This window comes from Lathyrus oleraceus, chromosome 1 (assembly GCF_024323335.1).
Source record: "Lathyrus oleraceus cultivar Zhongwan6 chromosome 1, CAAS_Psat_ZW6_1.0, whole genome shotgun sequence".
In the NCBI taxonomy this organism is placed as follows: Eukaryota; Viridiplantae; Streptophyta; class Magnoliopsida; order Fabales; family Fabaceae; genus Lathyrus; species Lathyrus oleraceus.
This window is the reverse complement of record NC_066579.1, coordinates 249,150,333-249,170,353: the sequence shown is the minus strand read 5'-3', so window position 1 is coordinate 249,170,353 and position 20,021 is coordinate 249,150,333. Positions and strand designations below refer to the sequence as shown.

At 33.5% G+C, this 20,021-nt stretch overlaps 1 protein-coding gene across 1 annotated transcript; it reads right to left on the bottom strand.

Annotated features, from left to right (window-relative positions):
* Positions 1–517: 517 nt before the first annotated feature.
* On the bottom strand, positions 518–4,186 carry LOC127115640 (transcription factor LAF1). Its single transcript, XM_051047133.1, has 3 exons — positions 3,920–4,186; positions 3,684–3,813; positions 518–1,283 (listed from the first exon to the last, which is right to left on the bottom strand). Exons 1-3 carry the CDS (start codon positions 4,056–4,058, stop codon positions 761–763), a joined length of 792 nt encoding a protein of 263 aa, XP_050903090.1. The 5' UTR covers positions 4,059–4,186; the 3' UTR covers positions 518–760.
* Positions 4,187–20,021: the final 15,835 nt, after the last annotated feature.

Genomic DNA, 20,021 nt, shown 5'->3' with positions numbered 1-20,021 from the left:
TGAATAATAAAGTGACTTAAGATACAATGCCAAATAGCCGAAGCGAACATAATACAATTCAAATGCGAATGAATTACAAACACACGAATAGTTAAATAACAAACAAATTAGAAATACGCGAAAAATCAATAACACATACACACAAATTAACAACAATATAAAAATTAAAAGACCTATAATTTCATTCAACAACTCCGATGCCTACGTCAACTTTCCTACTGCTTTTTCACCGTCGTAATTTCTGACAATCTGAAATTATATTTTACCTCTCTTCATCATTTAAGATTTTAAGATACTTAATATTCGAACACTAGAAAAATAAAATTTGTCCAATATTTTTTTTTTCTGAGTATCAACTAATTTGAAATATCACACAATTCTTTCCAAACTTTAATTAGTCATATAGATAGATAGATGAGACATGCATTACAAATAATAATTTTTAACATAGCATATAAAGCCATGCCATGATCATTTAACATTTACAAGGGGAGAAAAAACCTTGAAGACCACATGATATTCATGAATTCCTTAATTTGAAACAAATTTACATGAGCATGTCTAAACAACTCTAAAAGAATAACAACAACAACTAAATACACTTGTAACTGAATTTAATCAATTAATTTGAGTTAAATACACACATTATTGAACAGTTTGAAGAATAATTTCATATATTTCTTTTTTATTTACGGTATTAATTATTCAATAAATTTAAATTCAAAGGCTTTTTCAGCAGCCTTGTAATCTAGCTTGTTCCTCACATGTACATTCCACCATTGTTCATATAATGATCCAATTCTTTTCCATCCAAGTGATTTGACATTTGAAGTAGTTGTGATGAATAATAAACCTCATTGTCTAGATTTTGAATCAAACTATCATGATACTGTTCTTCTTCACCAACCTTTCCTTCTGGCAATTGCATAACATTTTCTTGAAAATTTGAATTTTGATCATAGCCATTTGGCAAGACAAAAGAATAACCTGAATTTGCATGATCCAATGAAAGCCACTCAGCAAATAAAAGTTTTGGTAATGAGCTTTCACAAACTTCATTGCCTGCTGATTTCTCAATGTTTTCTAACAACAAACTATTAGGATCTTGATTTGTAGTTTTTTGTGTTGAGAGTAAAGAATCCATTGTATCTGAACTTGAGCTAGCATATTGAATTTGATCAATTTCCTTAGTTTTGACCACTTTCTTTTTCAAATATGAATGCCAATAATTTTTTATTTCATTATCAGTTCTTCCTGGTAATTGTTGTGCTATCTGAGACCACCTGCCCAAAATACAAGTAAAAAATATTGCATGAAACCACAATTTTCTTTACACTTGTGACACATTAGTTACATTAAAAATTGTAATCAATTATACTAAGTTACGTATCTAGCCGGATAAAATATCTCAATCCATATATGTAATTTGAGGTAAATGAGTGGAAATTTTAATCTTATGTACCATATTTTATATTTTTTTAGACGTGACAGATGTAAAAAATATAAGGTGTGTGATTACTTATTTACAAACTTTACATTTCATTTCAAAATAATCACCTTCTCATACTAAACTATTTATATTTAAATCCTTTTTTTATAACACACAGCATGCTAAATCAATTGACACATTTTTTTAAAATTATACTTAAACAAGAGATCAATTAATATATATATATATATATATATATATATATATATATATATATATATATATATATATAAAATAAAAAAAGTAAAAATGAATATATATTGGCGTTAAATTAATTTATATATATATATATATATATATATATATATATATATATATATATATATATATATATATATATATATATATATATATATATATATATATATATATATATATATATATATATATATATATATATACACACGTTAATGAAACTGACGTATGCATATAATACTTATATATAGGTGTAAATCGATTTGCCGCATGCTATTTGTTGTGAATTTTTTGGTTTAATATATAATTGAAAGAGATGGTTAGCTTAGAAATTGAATTGGGAATGAGGTTTATTTTGAAAAAAACTTCTCCACTCATAAAAAAATATTTTAAAATCATAAGACTTTATTTTTGAAGAGCTGAAGAAAATAAAATATAAATGTTAAATTTGTAGCACAATAAAAGTCTAACCTAAAAAATAGCATTTTTCTAATCTCAACAAATTGGTTTTCAAAAATAGTAGTGTTGACTTTCTATTTTAAATTTGGGAATTGACCTATAAGTTTATGTTAACTAGAAAAGAATATACTAAAGTAAAAAAATATAATTGATATTTGTTGATTAATAATTGTATGTGATGGATAAGTCTAAAACAAATAATATCGAGCTACATTTAATTTAATTTAAGAAGTTAAGAAATAGTAACCCATGTGTCTTTTAAAAAATAGGAATGCCAACTCATGGTTGGTTTGACTCCTATCAATTTTTTCCTTTTATTAATTTTTAAATACGGTCCAATTTCTTCTCTCTCATTAAATTAAGGAGGAATTAGCTGGCATCCAATACATAATTTAATGTAAGGCCATGGAAACTATGAAATGAGACAAAACTATTTTTATATATTTGTTTCAATTATTAATTTTTATTTTTTTAGATGTAAATACAACTTATGAGTTTTGAATCTGAAATAAGGTGATCAATTCCATATTTAAATGAGACAAAATTGAATTAAAGACATGCTTGTTTTAAGTTTAAAAAGTATATTTTTTTTAAATTTTAAAAATGATTTTTATAAAAATATTTTTTAAAATATTATAAATTTTATTAAATTCGTTTTTTTAAATCAAAATATTAATTTTAATATTTTATAACATAAACATATATTATTGAAAATCAAAACATAGTCGAAATCATAATTTTTTTTAAAAATTGTATTCAAATATGAGTTTTATAAAAATTTATTTGAAATAACTTCACAATTAAGTAATTTTTTTTAAAATTTTAACATTAGAAAAAAGTTTCGATAAAATTATAAGATATCTTAAATAATATTTTAAGAATAACTATTCAAACTAAATTTTTAAATTTATAAAAAAAAATCTTTTATAAATTTTTTAAACAAAAATATATAACACTATAAAAATCATTAAAAAAACTGAAACAAACGGGTTATATGTCTTTCAAAATTATTACATTCATCTCTTACTATAAAAACTTCAAAAATAATTTACAAAAATTAAATAAATTAATTGAATTATTAATTTGTTAATTATTGGTATAATTTTCAGAATTTATTATTTGGAGAAAGAATTATTTAATAATTATGTAAAATTATTTAGTACATATTACAGGAAAATAATGCAACATAATTATGGACATATAGGTATAATAAAAAGAATCAATACACTTTATAATGTAAAGAAAATTTTATAAAAAATACAAAGAAAAAAATAAAAAAAACTTAAATTTAAATATGAAAGTAGTTTAGGTAACTAATTGGCTTAAGTTTTAATTAGTACACACAATCACTGTTATAATGATTACAATTATTATTATTATTATTATTATTATTATTATTATTATTATTATTATTATTATTATTATTATTATTATTATTATTATGTCTTGAATAAAAACTACTACAAAAAGTTTTCTTTAACATCAAAAAAACTTGAAGATGAAATTGAAAGGATTAAAAAATTTCATAAAGTTTTCTTACTTGTTGCCTAACATGTGGTGAAGGGTAATAATCGTGTCTTCCTCATCTTTGCTAAGAACACCTTTCTTTAATCCTGGTCTTAGGTAATTAATCCACCTTAATCTGCAACTCTTTCCATTCCTTTGCAAACCTGAATATTTAATTTACTTTTACTTTATCACTTATTTTAGACTTACATTAATATAAAAAAGTTAAAAATATATTTAAAATTACAGAAAGAAAGAAAGAAAACTAACCTGCCTTAATGGGAACAGAACTCCAGCAGCTATGACCATATTTAAGGATATAATTTCTGAGCTTATTATCTTCTTCAGGTGACCATAATCCCTTTCTCAAATTTGGTTTTGGTACTTTTTCTGCTTGATGAAATCTCATTTTGCTTTTCTTTATGAGGGAATTTCAATTTAAATAAGTTTAGTTGTAAGCTTGAATTTCCCAAAGTAGATTTGAAATACAGAAATATCAAATATAGACCGAGAAAGGAGGTAGCATATTTGGCTTATAAACAGTGCTCAACCATATTGTATTATATATTGGAATAAATACTAATGATTGTATAGTTTGTGTGCATAACTTATTCAAAAAGGGGGTTGAAACATTAATACTAAATAAATAACCAAACATTTTAATAAATAAAATTAGAAAAGAAAAAATATTATCAAATAAATATTATTTGTCTTTTTATAATCATAAATAATGTTTTTATAATATATGAGTTGAAATTAGCTTATCTCTACAAATCCGCGGAATGTAATATGAAGATTGCCTCTATTTATAAATAAATATTCTTATCATATATTATCTAATGTGAGACTCTTAATACACCCTCTTACGTCAAGAACTAAATATATGAAACATGAATATAAATGTTGGGTGATCCGATAGCAGAAATCTAATAGTAGGTGACCCAACACACTTTGATACATCATAGTAAAGAAGAAACTCATAACTAACTTGAGTTTGAAGATAGAAAGTTTGATAAATACTTATCTTTGATGAGATAACTGTGAATATGAATTTTTTTTACAGGGGATAAAGAGTATTTGAAGGAGATTCATTTGGTGTTTCATTGAATGAAGCACATTATTTATCTTTTAGATGTTATGGTTGAAGCCTTACTCTTGATATGAGTTAGAGGTAGCATACTCTAAACAAGTAATATCATTATGTCAAAAGAAATATTGCCTTGACTAAATACAAAGCTTTAACTACTGAAACATGTGAACTTCAATGAATCTCATACTCTTTGCGTGATATGCAAGTCAACTGCTTTAAACCTCCAACTTTACAATGTGACAACTAGACTGCATTACATATAGCAAATTCAGGGTTACTTGGTTATAAGCTTATCACTACTCCATCTGACCAGTCAATTAAGTTGTGCAATGATAACAATGATCCATATCAAGATATACCTGTTAGAACAAGATTTGGTTCTGCATTTATACCTTGAGTTTTGATGATAACAATGTTGTATTTGTGTGAGAACAATTTTGGTACCCTAATGGTTTGTTATTGTGTAGCTTTAACAACCAGTTCTGATTCTGATTATATGACGTGTAACGCCGTCAGTTTCTGAATAATTGTGTTCCAAATTCCGCTTCTACGCCAGTCATGAGAAGTTCTGAAAGATGTTCAAAGTTGTTGCTGCAATGATCTTTCTGCTTTTGTGCTGATTCGCTCATGTGAAGCTTCTGAGGATAAATTTGATAATCTCTCAGCTTGTGCTTCTGGACGTGACTCTAATCGATAATCTTCTGAATAATGGCAAGCTTCTGAAGTTGTGTTACTTAGCTGAAGATCTCAAGTCATGCGTTGAAGTTATTAAGGTTCTGAATGAAGAGTCTGAAGATACTGAAGATCTCACCAGACTGTTGACGCTGTCAAGGTTCAGACTGAGGATTCTGAAGTTTCTGAATCCAGCTGTATGTTTTTTCATTTCATGTTTCATCAACTTTCATCAGAAGCCATGAACATGAAGATAAGATCAAATAGATACATGATAAAATAGTACATAGTACAAATCAAATATTCTTTCCACTACCTAATTTCGTGGACAAGGACAGTACTATACATCACACCTGTTACTGAATTTGTGGGTGAAGTATCACTCATTTCACCATCCAACAGTGAACAGACGCTCTATTTGGTTTCTCCATTTTTCCCTCCAACGGTCTTCTCCTTATGCTATATAAGTGGGACTTGGATACTTGAAGAAAAGCAAGAATACTGAAGCGCTGCAAAACTTGACAAAGTTTATTTTTGAAAAGCTATCATTTTTCTATACAGTTTTTTTAAAGTATTTGTTTATCATTTTTGTAAATCTGCTTGTGTAGAAGCAACTTGTAACACACAAAATATTATATAAAATGTTTGTTTGATTCCTTAAGGAGACTAGGGTATAATCGGATTCTTAAGAAGACAAAGAAAGTTATTCTTTGTGAGTCCTTAAGGAGACTAGGGTATAGTCGGATCCTTGAGAAGAAAAAGAAAAAGGTTATTCTTTGTGATTATTGTAATAAGTTGATTATAATGGGTTAAGTCCTTATGTATAAGGTAAAATCACCTTGGTGGGTGGAATGGAGTAGCTTTAAGTTTCAAGCGAACCAGGTTAAAAACACTTGTGTTTTTATCTTTTTGTTATAAACATTTAAGTGGTGTTCTTGAGTTGGTAAAAAAAGATTTTGTTTTTAAAAACCCAATTCACCCCCCCCCCCCCCTTTCTTGTGTTTTCCACACCTTCAGTTGGCATTAGAGCTCCAGTTCTGATTGTGATAAAAAATTTATCAACATTTCACCGTATTAAGTACCGATCCAGTTTTGTGTGAGAAATAATGGTCGCTGCTAACGTTGTTAACAACAATGAGAGAGATCACTACGTGTTAAACCACCAATATTTGATGGTGATAAATTTGATTACTGGAAAGATGGAATTGAAAGATTCTTTCTTGGATACGATGTTGATCTCTGGGATCTTGTAGTCGATGGCTACGTTCACCCAGTTAATGCTGAAGGAAATAATATAGCAAGAAATGCTATGGCAGATCAACAAAGAAAGATTTCAAAAATCATCATAAGGCCAGAACTATATTGCTAAATGATATCTCTTATTACTGAGTATGAGAAGATAACAAATTAAGATTCTTCCAAATCCATATTTGACTCTATGAGGATGACTCATGAGGGGAATTCTCAAGTAAAGGAGAGAAATGCTTTGGCCTTAATCTAGAAGTACAGAGCATTCTGAATGGAAGATAATGAAAATGTTGAGATTATGTTCTCAAGATTTCAGATGCTTGTTGCACGACTAAAAGTTATGGACAAAGGATACTCTACAGTTGATCATGTCAAGAAGATAATCAGAAGTCTACCTAAAAAATGGAGGCCTATGGTAAGTACTTTGAACTTAGAAAATGATCTTAACAGTATTAGTCTTGAAGAACTTGTTAGTTCTTTGAGAAGCCACGAGATTGAACTTGAGGAAGATGAACCTCAGAAGCGAGGTAAATTTATTGCGTTAAAGTCTAAACCTGAGAAGACAATGGCATATCAAGCTAGGGAAGAATCATAAGATTCTGATGAAGACTCAGATGACGATGATGAGTTATCTTTGATTTCTAAAAGGGCCAACAAACTCTGGAAACACAGGCAAAATGGGCAAGGGAAGTTCAGAGGATCTAGAAGGACTATTGGTCATCTGATTCTTCGTCTGGACAGAAGAAGCAAGGTTCTGGAAAAGAAGTTATCTGCTTTGAATGCAATGAGCCAGGCCACTACAGAAATGAATGTCATAAGCTGAAAAAGGAAAAAGGCCTAAGAAGAATTTTTCTAAAGGCAAGAAGGAGCTAATGCCTATATGGGATGACTCAGAATCCGAAGAAGAAGATTCTGACGAAGAATAAGCCAACGTTGCATTGATGGAAACTACAATGGATCTAGAAGGTTATGAAGAACCAAAAGACAAGATGCTGACAGAATCATACTCCAATTTTGAAGAGGTATTTTCTGAACTATCTTGTTCTGACTTAGAATTATGTTTATCTGAAATATTGGAAAAGTACTAGAGTCTTCAGAGTAAGTACAAGGACCTTAAACAAGTCCAAGTAGTTGCTTCTGAAACTCACAGTGAGCTTGAGAAAGATATTTCCTCTCTAAATGAAAAAGTATTTTCTTTAGAAAGTAATAACTCTGCTTTGAAAAGTAAAATTTCAAAACTAGAGGGTAAAACCAAAACCTCTCTATGAGCATTTTGTGTCTGCTGGCACTGGGCTTGATGTTTTTGCATAGACACAGAAACATTAAAAGGGTAAGAACTCAGTTCTAAAACCTAAGTATCATGCTCAAATCCCATGTGATTATCCTTCTACTAAAAGACCCAAAGTTGTAAGAAACTCTGGAAAAACTAACAAAAGAGGACCCATAAAGTGGGTACCTAAGGATAAAATAATTTATGTTCCAGAAATCCTTAGCAGCTCAGCTGAAACTCCAGTCATGGTACCTGGATAGTGGGTGCTCGCGACATATGACAGACAAAAGTTCTATGTTCCAAGATTTGGAATTTAAGCCTAGAGGCTTCTTTGGTTTTGGAGGAAACCAGAAAGGAAAGATCATTGGCTCTAGAACTATTGGTAACTGTAAACTTCCTTATGTTACTAATGTTCTTTTGGTCGATGGTCTGATGCATAACCTATTGTCTATTAGTCAACTTAGTGACAATGGTTATGATATCATTTTTAATAAAAAGTCTTGTAAGGTTGTTAGTCAAAAAGATGGTACAGTCCTTTTTAGCGGGAAGAGAAAGAACGATATTTATGAAATCAGACTTTCTGATCTTGAGGATCAAAATGTAAAATGTTTAATGTCTGTTAATGAGGAGCAATGGGTATGGCACATACGCTTGGTCCATGTTAGCATGAGAAGGATTTCTCAACTAAATAAGCTTGGATTAGTCAGAGGCTTACCCAACCTGAAGTTCACTTCAGATGCCCTTTCTGAAGCATGTCAGAAAGACAAGTTTTATAAAACATCTTTCAAAGAAAAAACAATTGTTTCTACCTCTAAACCGTTATAACTTTGTAAGACCCTAATTTTGACCCTAAGATCCCTCATGGCATCACATCATTGCTCATTGCATTTTGCCTCAAGGATCATAGCATCTTGGCTCCTTACCCTAGGGTTAGAACTTGTGTGAGTTGGTTTGAGACCACCAAGCATGCTTGAATTGTATATTATTGCTTTTCTTATTTTGTTCACTAACTAAAAGCACAAAAATATGTCACTAACATCTTTTGTTTTGTAGCTTGAGCAATCATAAGATCCAAGGCTCCTAGGAAACCCTTATGCTCAAAGAATGGCCAGGTGAAGTGGAAAGCAAGCATGACAATGGTTCACAAAGCTCTCATTCATCATATATGCCTCCCAAGTATCTCAATTTGTCAATTTGATCAAGATAAACCAAAGGGCTTGAGGCTTGTTTCCCAAGGAAACCCTAATTCATCTATGCATCAACTGTGCCTTGCTCATGAAGCAACCTCAACTCATTATCAAATACAATCAAGGGAAGTTATTTAATTCATCATTTCATGCATATTTGAGCTTATTTGAGTGTCCTAAATCATCAATTCATCAAGGTTAGAAGTTTGGACTTGAGAAGTTGATCAGTCAATTCATCTGACTATTTTGAAATCCACTGAGACCTAACTTTTGATGTGTTTGTCAAATGAAGATGACCCTAAGAGAAAAACACGTTCTTAAGAACCATATGAACAACTTTCATGTTCATCAAAAATTGATTTGAAGCTTGGAAGGTCATCATTCATTTCAATACATTATAGGTCATTTTGACTGAAACCTTAATTTTAGGTCAACATCCCAAGGACCTAACTCACTCATCTTTCATGATTTTGAGGTGGGATCAAATGCATTGGAAATTTTAAGATGTCTAATTCATTTTTATGTTGAAATTTTTTTCATAATCCTAAAATAAACACATGTGATAATACAAAACACTATAGGTCACTTTGGACCAAAGTCATTGAAATGTGAAAAAGTCCAACTTCAAGTGCCCATAACCTTCTCATAAAAATTCCAAATGATTCAAAATTTAAGTCCAAATTGATTTTCTTGAAAAGATATACAAATTTGATGTTGAAGGTTTTGTCATTTGAGGCTTGCATCATTGAAACATAAGGGCTTGAAGTTGGTCCATTTTGGCAAAATTCACATGAACATGTTTTGTACATTGAACTTCATGGCTTGTTTTCACAAATTTCCCAACTCCAAATGGATTTTTGTTAAACATAACAATTGTTCATCATGTCAAGACCTTTCCAACCATTACCCACATGACCATGTTTCAATTTGTCAAAGTGTATTTTTGAAGAGGTAAAGATTTATGTGCATTTTTGGAAACAATGTTGAAACTTCATGCACACTCAATTGCAATGCCATGTACACATCCAATTCATCTCAATTATATCTGCACACTCAATTGCCATTGCATTTGGGCCTCCCATGCGCCTGTACAGGCCCATGCATGGAGGCCCTCATCACACATGCACATGAAATTTGCATTGCTTGCCTCATCATTTGCTATAAATACAAGTGCTCAACTTCATCAAATTCCAACCTTAAGGCGCCTTACATGCTGCAGAAGTGAATCCCCGCACCTCACCTAAAGGAATTTTGCAATTTCATTTCAATTTTTCAGTTTCAATTTTCAACTTCCTTGGTTGATTATTGAACTCTAATTCCTTAGCCTAGCTCTATTTCCATCTCAAGAACACACTGCTATCAAGAATTGGGAAGGGTCGTGCCTCATAGATCTGCACTTCAAAGGTTGTTGTTCAAACTTTTTTCAATTCGAAGCTCACTGATTCTTGCTCATTTCTTGTGTTTGTTGGTTCCTCTGAAGTCCTCTCATAAGAGGCAATTGATTGGCGTGCTTAATTTCATAAATCCATCAAGTTCAGTTTGAACTCCATAATTTTCCATCTCTGATTTCTCTTCCTATGAGAGTCTAGAGTGAAAACCAATGGTACATGGGTGATGTACATCACCCCAGATTTCCAATGATATGAGGATCGTGTGTTTTCATCAACTTTTTAAAACCTGCAACTCCACCGGAGCTAACATGCTCGCCGGAGAAGACGGTGGTGTACACCACCGTCCCCTTTCCAGATTGAATCTAGGCCGTTGGTTAACATTTCCAGATCTAATCTATGTCATCCATTGTTATGACCTTTTTTAATGCTACGCGTGTCTCATTGACTAATGCCTTTGGTGAGCGCACGCCTGAGAGTCATTTGATGTGCCAGGTCATTTATTGAGGTTTAGATCTAACGCACCATGATTTTCCTAATTTCTGATTTTTATTTTATTTTATTTTATTTCCTTTTATTTCAAAAATTCATATCTCTTTCATTTTAAATCCAAAAAATATGAGACCAAGTGCATTATTTCCCTTTTTAATTCTAGTTTTTGAAAATGATTTTTAATATTTTTTATTTTGTCATTTGATATTTTTTGTGAATTTTCTCTTTTCTGGTTATTTTTAATTCATTTTAAATAGTTTCCAATATTCAAAAAATGCAAAAATATTTTCTTAACCTCTTTGAATTATGATGAATCTATGAAAAATATTCTCATAAATTTCTTAATTGATTTGAGATTTATTTGAGATTTTTAGTTCAATTAGGTTATTTTTTATTCATTTTAATTGTTTAAAATTAGTTTCTGGTTTCCAAAAATGCTGAAATTTTTTGTCAAACTTTGTTTGACCTTGTTGAACTTAGGATGATCCATTTGGACTTTTCCAAGTTGATTTGAGATGGATTTGAAGTTTGACCTCTAATTGTTTATTTCAATTCAAGTATTATTTTAATATTTAAAAATACCAAAAATATTTTATTTGTTTCTTGACTTCTAAACTTAATTTTGCTTCTGTTTACCATTAGTTGACTTTGATTCTATTCATGTTTGATCAATGTGTGTTGGATATCTCATTTGAATTTCAATTCATGTACATTCTTATTCATCTTCTTCTTCATCTTTTTTCTTTTTGATCAAAGAGTTAAAGATTGGTGGTTAGCCTTGACATATGAGAGGCTTAACCTTCCTTGATTCAAATCTAATTCATCTTGATCAAATATCAAGTGAATGGCTTTGCATTAAGGATAGGTTGCTTCTTGGTGAAGAAAAAAACCTAAATCAATACAAGATCATCCTTCTTTTCTTTTGGCATGGCAAGTTGTAGGAGCTTGGCTTACTAGTCATGGTCTCTAACTTGTGTTTGTTGCCTATAGTTTTATTGACCGACCTCAGATAGGTGTGACTACTACATTAGTCCACTTACGATTGCTTAACATAGCGCTAAATTGCCTCATGGCACACTAACACTAACTACTAATGACTAACTTTTAATTCAAGAATTTAATTCTTGCAATTTACATTAATGCAATTTAACTTCTTGTTCATTATTCATTTGCTTTTTCCCTTTGCTCACTTGAGCTCATGTTTATATTAATACAATTTGCCTTTTGCTCACTTGAGCACATAATTGTGTATATACTATTGTGCTTGTTTTGTTTTGGTTGTGTGAACCAAATGCAAAATGGACAAAATGACTTAGACTTTAGGACCTTACCTATGCAAAAAATGGAGTCAAAGAGCAACTAGGCCTCATGCCTTTAGAATGCTATAAAAGAAGAAAAATGTCAAAGATCAACTAGCCCTCATGCCTTTAGAATGCTTAATCTTGAAGAAGACTTGGAAAGGACCTAATTCTAAACTCACTCTTGTCCATTCTTTGTTTGTATTGTGGAACTTTTTGATTTGTGTGTTCTTGTGTGCTAGGGATCCCAAACTTGCCAAGTAGAAGAACCATTGTCATGAGAATCCAAAGTGAGAGATACAAAAGCCAATTGGAAGATTTCTAGGAGCTTGGTTGATTGTGTGCTTGATTGCTTGAGTTATTTGCTTATTGCTTGCTAATTCCAAAGGAAAGGGAACAACTTGGATCATCATTATGATCTCAAGAAGGGAACTCCATTGTGGTTTTATTTCTCCTCCTTCATCTTTGCATGTTCAGGACCTTAGCCTTTCTCTTCTTCCCTCCACTCTAACCCAAGCCAATCTTTTGTGCAAACATTAACATTGTTTTCAAAAATTAAAAACCTAAGCACTATGCTTTTGATTTTTCAACTTCTTCTCATAATACCTATTTTGAATTGAATCCTTAAGTCAACTTTGACCATACTTTGTGAATACTTTTCATTTGTAAATACAACTCACTCAATTTTTTTGTGGTTTCAATGGCCACTTCTTGCCAAAGCTTTTCATAAACATTAGCTATTAGGTTTGAGTTATCCTTGAGGTTGATATAATACTCACCTATATCCTTAGTGATGGACTATAAGTCTTCCATGCTTATTATAGGGTTAACCCCTCACTAGCATGTTGAAGCTCTCCTCACATGGTAGATTTGTTGTTTTAGGTTGAGTTTTCTCCCTTTGATAACAAAAGACCTTAAGGATTTTGACCAATCAATTCACCAACTTCTTTTGAAATTTTTACCCCGAACTACGAGGTTTTGATCCTAATCTTTTTTAAGATGGTACGTAGGCAATGGGTTTATCCATTCAAACACAAAATTATAGATAACTTGTATATTCTTTTCTCATCTCCCCAATCATGTTTGCACAAATATTTTCACAAACACCAACCTACCTTACAACATTGGTGAAAAGGGCTCCCTTAGAGTACTAAGGATGTTTTGGGTGCTTAAAACCTTCCCATTGCATAACCAACCCCCTTACTTAGATCTCTGACATTTTTATTAGTTTTTGACTTGATAAAACCTCTCGGTTTTTGTTCGCTTTCTAACCTTTCCTTTGGATAAATAGAAGTGCGGTGGCGACTCGAATTGTATGATTTACTTTTGATTTAGTCAATAAATCTAAAGGTAACGAATACCCCGCTACAGAAAAGTGGCGACTCTGCTGGGGACCTTTGCCTAGTGGGTTTTGCCTACTTTTCACTTTTGTTGTATTGTATTGTTTATATTATTTGTGACATATTTTTGTGCAAATTTGGGATTACTGTATTGTTTGTAATGTATGAATTGCTTGATATATCAATTGCTTATGTGCTTGGTGGTCTCTTGTGAGATGAGTTCTATTCCTGAACTCGAGTGCACTTATGATAGGAGAATGGCATAGTCTTGTTGACTTGTGTGGAGTTATTCCTTAGCAAGTTAACTTGCAAGCCCATTCACTTGGTGGAGGTTATGTTGGGATCAATAATGTCACACGAGTAGTCGTGGTTAGGCATTACTCTTTCCAATATATGCCTTAGAAGCCAAGGACCTTAGTTTACCAAGCCCATCTTGGCCTATTTTTAGGACGTAGTGCGAAGGTCGTTCAAGTGTAAGATTTGATACGATTGTTACGCGATACTACACTCATAAGAGTCTCTCTTGAGAATATTGTTGGAATACGAGTAGTCGTTTATCCGATAATATCCGAAAGATGGGATGATGACTATGGGAACCTCTTGTAGAACATGATTGTCAGGTTTAACCATAGTACACTCCCTTTGGGTGGTTCTTAACCGAGACTCCATGCTCGTGACTTGCAACAAACCCTCGATTCATGGTTGATCCGTTGTAGTATATCCTTAATATCAATGGAACTTGGGTGTTGATAAGGTGTAAACCATAATCCACCAAAATAGATGATTGATATTAAGGATGACTTGATCCATCCCATGACCTTTGTGTGGTGTGATTTGCTTGATCCTTGAGTGTGATTGTTGCATCCATGCATTCATGCATTCATACACATCCATATCATCAACAATGAGAAAATTTTCAAGGAACTTAAGAGGTCTATTTGCAAATTTTCAGACATAGATAAGCAAAGAAGGAATACAAAGAAGTACAGTTTCAGACAACCCGACTTGAAAGAGTTAAGGAGTTTGACATCCTATGTATTAGATCCCTTGGAGTTCATGGCTCGCCATGGGGAGCTTCTGTCTATTCTTGCTACTCAGGTGGATGAAGGTCTAATGAGTGTATTGGTACAGTTCTATGATCCCTTGTACCGTTGCTTCACTTTTCCGGATTTCCAACTTTTGCCTACGCTTGAGGAGTATGCCTATCTTATGGGTATAGCTATTCTAGATCAGTTGTCGTTCAGTGGCTTGGAGAGAGTCCCAACTTCTAAAGAGATTGTTGATCTGTTGCATATAGATGAATCTACTATTGGTGCTCATATGACTACCAAAGGTGGAATTCAAGGTCTCTCATCTGATTTCCTCATTGCTCAAGCTACTATGTATGGGAAGGCCATGAGTGAGGATGCCTTTGAGGCCATATTTGTACTTCTCATCTATGGGCTAGTGTTATTCCCCAACATCAACAAGTTTGTGGATGTGAACGCTATTAGGATATTCTCTACTCTTAATCCCGTTTCGACTCTGTTGGGTGACACTTATTTCTCTTTGCATATGAGGAATGCAAAGGGTGGTGGTACCATTGTATGCTGTTTTCCTCTGTTGTACAAGTGGTTTATTTCGAACTTGCCACAGACGGTCGCCTTCAAGGAGAACAAAGGATGTCTACGGTGGTCCACGAGACTTATGTCTCTCACTAATGATGATATCTTTTGGTACAACCGTGTATATGATGGTGTGCAAATTATCGACTCTTGTGGTGAATTCTCCAATGTGCCTCTTCTTGGTACATGTGGTGGGATTAACTATAACCCTATTTTAGCACGTTGTCAGCTTGGGTTCCCCTTAAAGGATAAACCTAATAATATTTTGTTAGAAGGTGTATTCTTTCAAGAGGGTAAAGATCCCCAAAACTTGAAGGGCAGGATGGTCCGCGCTTGGCGCAAGATCCATAGGAAGGGAAGGAAAGAGCTTGGTCCGAAGAACTGTATTGCTTTGGAACCCTACACCTCGTGGGTGAGGAGGAGAGCTTCTGAGTACCTTATGCCTTATGATTACCCGAGACCTACACCTTTGGTTATGGCTGGGCCTTCAACCCTCCCTGACCAAGGAGTAGAGGAGTTGAGAGATGAAGACCGTTCGCGTGCTTGGGTCCGTGAGCGAGAGGAGCTACTTCAGCAACTTAGAGATAAGGATGTGTTGATAGAGTTTCTGGAGCATCAGGTTATCGACGAGCCTGATGATATGCTGACTTCTCTTCTTCCTCAGTCTTCCAGGTTTTGGAAGAGGAAGTACGATCGACTCGCCAAAGAGAAGGCGAATATGGTGGAAGCCTATGAGCGAGAGGTGAAGAGGCTTCGTGCAGCTTATCTACCGATCTCGAGAGCTTTGGATGATTGTTTCTAGGGTTCCATAGGATGATCATTTTCCTTCTCTCTTGTATTGTATTTGGTTACCAAGACTGTACTTCTTTGGTGTACAAATATTTTTCAGATATTATTGATATGATATTTCCATATATGTCTAAATGATTAATATTTCCAATATTTGCAAATAGAACTCTAAATTTCCTCTGACTAAAAAATAAAATCATATGCACAAGCATTGCATGCATCATGTGCATAAGCAAGTTTTGTTCCATGGCTTCTTGTTCAGTGGTCTAACTCTGTGTTCTTCATTTATTTTGAAGACAAGTTGACGCACCGGTACTACACCAGAGCCAACTCATCAAAGCTAATGGATCACCTAGAACAAGAGAACAGAGAGCTGAAGGAGGAAGTGGCAAGATTGATTGCCCTGATGGAGTCTTTCTTGGCCTCCCAAAGCCAGCCGTCTCCAACGCCTTCAACTCCTCCCCAGAGGACAGTCATTTCTGAGATTGCCTCTTCCACAGTGCATATGACAGCTCTTACTTTGCCCATACTGCTATTCCAGTCGGGTTTCCCTGGGGGATGCCCGCGAACTTTGTTCCAGAGGATCTCGCCCCAACTTTTGCTTCTTTGCTGGCATCTAGCCCGGTCCTTGCTGTGCCACCTCCGGTCGTGCATACTTTGCCGAGAGTAGATGACACCATTTACCACTCTGAGCCATCTGAGGGCCCAGACGTGTATGAGAAAATGGATGCTATGAACGATCAATTCTTGAGCTTCGCAAGGAACTCAAAACTCTCATAGGGAAGGACCTCTTTGGCAAATCTGCTGCTGAGCTTTATCTGGTTCCTAATGTCAAGATTCCTGTCAAATTCAAAGTTTCTGAATTTGAAAAGTACAAAGGAAACACTTTCCCGCTCATCCATTTGGTTATGTATGCACGAAAGATGTCGACTCAGACCGACAATGATCAACTCCTAATCCACTAATTCCAGAACAACTTTGTAATACCCCAAAATTTACCCTTCATTTTTCCCTAGGAACATGGGATTATGTTTTACATTCCATTAGCACCATACTAGGTCATACTCATTGCATACTGCATCAGTGACTTGGGAAATCAGGGTTTGATTGACCACTCCTTAACCAGAAGGAGCCCACACAAAGCAAGACTGAGAATTGAACTTTATTCTCCAAGTCTCAAGGGTATCAAGGAGGTCCAGGCATCTCATTGTGGTCTACAGTTCATCAGTGAAAAATCCAGAGCTCTCAGAGTGTGCATCTGCACTTAATCAGAAATTAGGGTTTCATGGCTACCTGCAACAGGCAAGGTTTGGTTGGAAGTGAAGGGGCTCATTCATGTCATGATTATAGAGGCATCTTGGCCTAAGAAGATCCACAATTATCTCAGGAAGATCCATTGGCAATCAGTGCAATCAGTTCCTGATCAATTTGCCCTAAAACTAGGGTTTGGTATAAAATCGGTTTATTTCTGATTCCTTGGGTGAAACTCATTTCCATGGCCCTCCATATGTCCACAAGGGTCTACACACAAAAAATCAGCTCTTTATTTGAGCCAGAGGTGCTTCAATTGATCTATGGAATCGGGAATCAGACAGTTTGGGAAAAGTCAACTATGGGGCCAGAAAAGTCAACTCCTGACATTTTGAAAGTGGAATCTCAAAATTCATGCCTAAGGGAGCCTACATGTGAAATTTTATCAAGGTTGGATCATGGATTCATCATTTAATCAGGAGTTTGAAAAGTTACCAAATTTGGAAATAGTTGACTTTCCATTTAGGGCAAGTTTTTATGGTTTTTGCACCCACTTTAAGCCCATTTTCCACCAAGATGCAAGCTCCATTTGAAAATTTCTCCGACATGAAAGTTGTTCCTCTTGTTCCAAGATTTCTAGAGATATAAATTTTATTTCATTTGGATTAATATTGAGAAATATATGCTTGGTCAAAGTGAGACATTATTTTAGAACACTTAGAAAATTTTCTAAGTCCAAAATTTGCAAAATTTGTCAAGACTTATGGGCCAGTTTTCTTGCACTTCAAGGCATCTTTTGAAAGTACTTTCTTCATGACAGTTGTACCTTGACATGTCCTCTTTCACATCCTTTTGGAATCATCCAATTTGGATTATTGGTTTGAAAGACACACTCATCTAAAGTTGGTATCATAGACTGAATTTTTTGACAGCATTTAGGCCAAACTGGCCCAACCATTTTGCAGCTATGGAACCTGAACTTTATGGCCATTTTTCACCTCTTTCCACTCATCATTTAAACTTGTGTTCAACATGAAAGATGTTAAGCTCCATGCCCTCTTTCTACTGTTTGCTTGCCTTGCCATTTGGACATGTACTCATCAAGATACAAGGTCTTAAAGTCACCCTGTTGGACTATTTTTGTGTTGCACAAGCCAAACCAAATCAGACCACAAAACCAACCAACACACTTTTTACCTCATTTGGCCATTTGCTTTTATTAAGTTTTGCCATATTTAGAACTTGCTTTCACACCCCACTTTTTGCACTTTTTGCTCATGAATCCAAACCATACATTTAAGCCCATTAAGACCACTTTAATCCAACATATTTAAGACATTCAAACCCTAATCTGAAGTGGTGGCTGCTGTATTTTCAAAGTAAGCAAGAGGAAAAAGACCAAGTTGCATTCCCTTCCGTTTTTACAAGTTTCTTGAAATTTCAAAGCTTCCATTTTCCTTCCATCCTCTCCAACATCAAGAGGCAGTGGACCTTGCATCCACTAGGTAAACATTTTATCACTCTCTTCCATGCTCATGCTATGATTGCTCATCATATTTTCCATGTTCATTTCATGCTTACCATCCATGTTTCATGTTAGTTTTCATTTATGCCATGCTTGTTCCATACTTATTTGCCATGTTAATACCATGCCATGATTGTTTGTAAAGCCCTCAACATGAAGCATGTTCATTAAGTTGGAGTTTGTGACATTATTTTTTATTGAATCCGGGTGCATGAAGCCCCCTTGTTGTTCACTTTTCTCTATGCTCAAGCCACTATTTTTAATAAAACAAAGTACCATTGTGTTCTACTCGTTACAAACTTAAACTTTGCTTTTTACATCATCTCATTTGGAGCCCTGTAGCATGAGTTATCTTGGTTGGAAGTTTGAAAAAGTAGGCTGCATTTTTCATGTGTGCTGCATGCTGTTAGTTTTCTTTTTCATTTTGCATGGAAGAGACGTCCATGTGTCCCTCTCGCAGCCGTCTGATCGCGCATGCAACTTTGATCTCGCTCGTCCACATGATTTTTGTCTTCTTGTGACTTATAAAAAGCCTTGCCCAATTGATGATGTAGTCACATGCTTATTTAAATGAAAATTTTATTTTGGTCACATGCTGAATTACACTTGGGCTGGGCTTAGCGCCCCATATGCTGTTTCCACCCCCTGCGCTCGGCCCACTAACACACTAATCCATTCATTTCATTTTTCTTTTTTAATTCACTTTTTTAATTCTGTTTTGTTTTAATTATTTAAAAATATTTTATTTATTCATAAAAATACCAAAAAATATTTTTTACTTTCCTTAATGTTTCATTTAATTTATTTAATTTTTATTTTCATATTTTATTTAATGTTGATATTTTATTTTAATTATTTATTTCAAGTGGTTCTTTTAAGCATACATTTTTTCATTTATTTTATTTTCATGACTTAGAATTATTTTTAACTTCTGATTTTTGGGATGAGGGTTGACCAATGTCTCATGGTCAACTTGACCTTTTATTGGAATTTAATTTCCCATTTTCAATTTATTTTGGATTTATTTTGACCTAGTTTGCTTGGTTGACTTTTCATTTGACTTCTGTTTTATTTCAATTAATTTATACACTAATTCATATTATTTTTGAAACATTTTTGGGGGATGATGATGTCCTGACCCCACCTAACTTAGTTTATTTTTTCATAATTTTTGTGATTAATTTACTATTTATTCTTGATTTATTACTAACCTAGTCT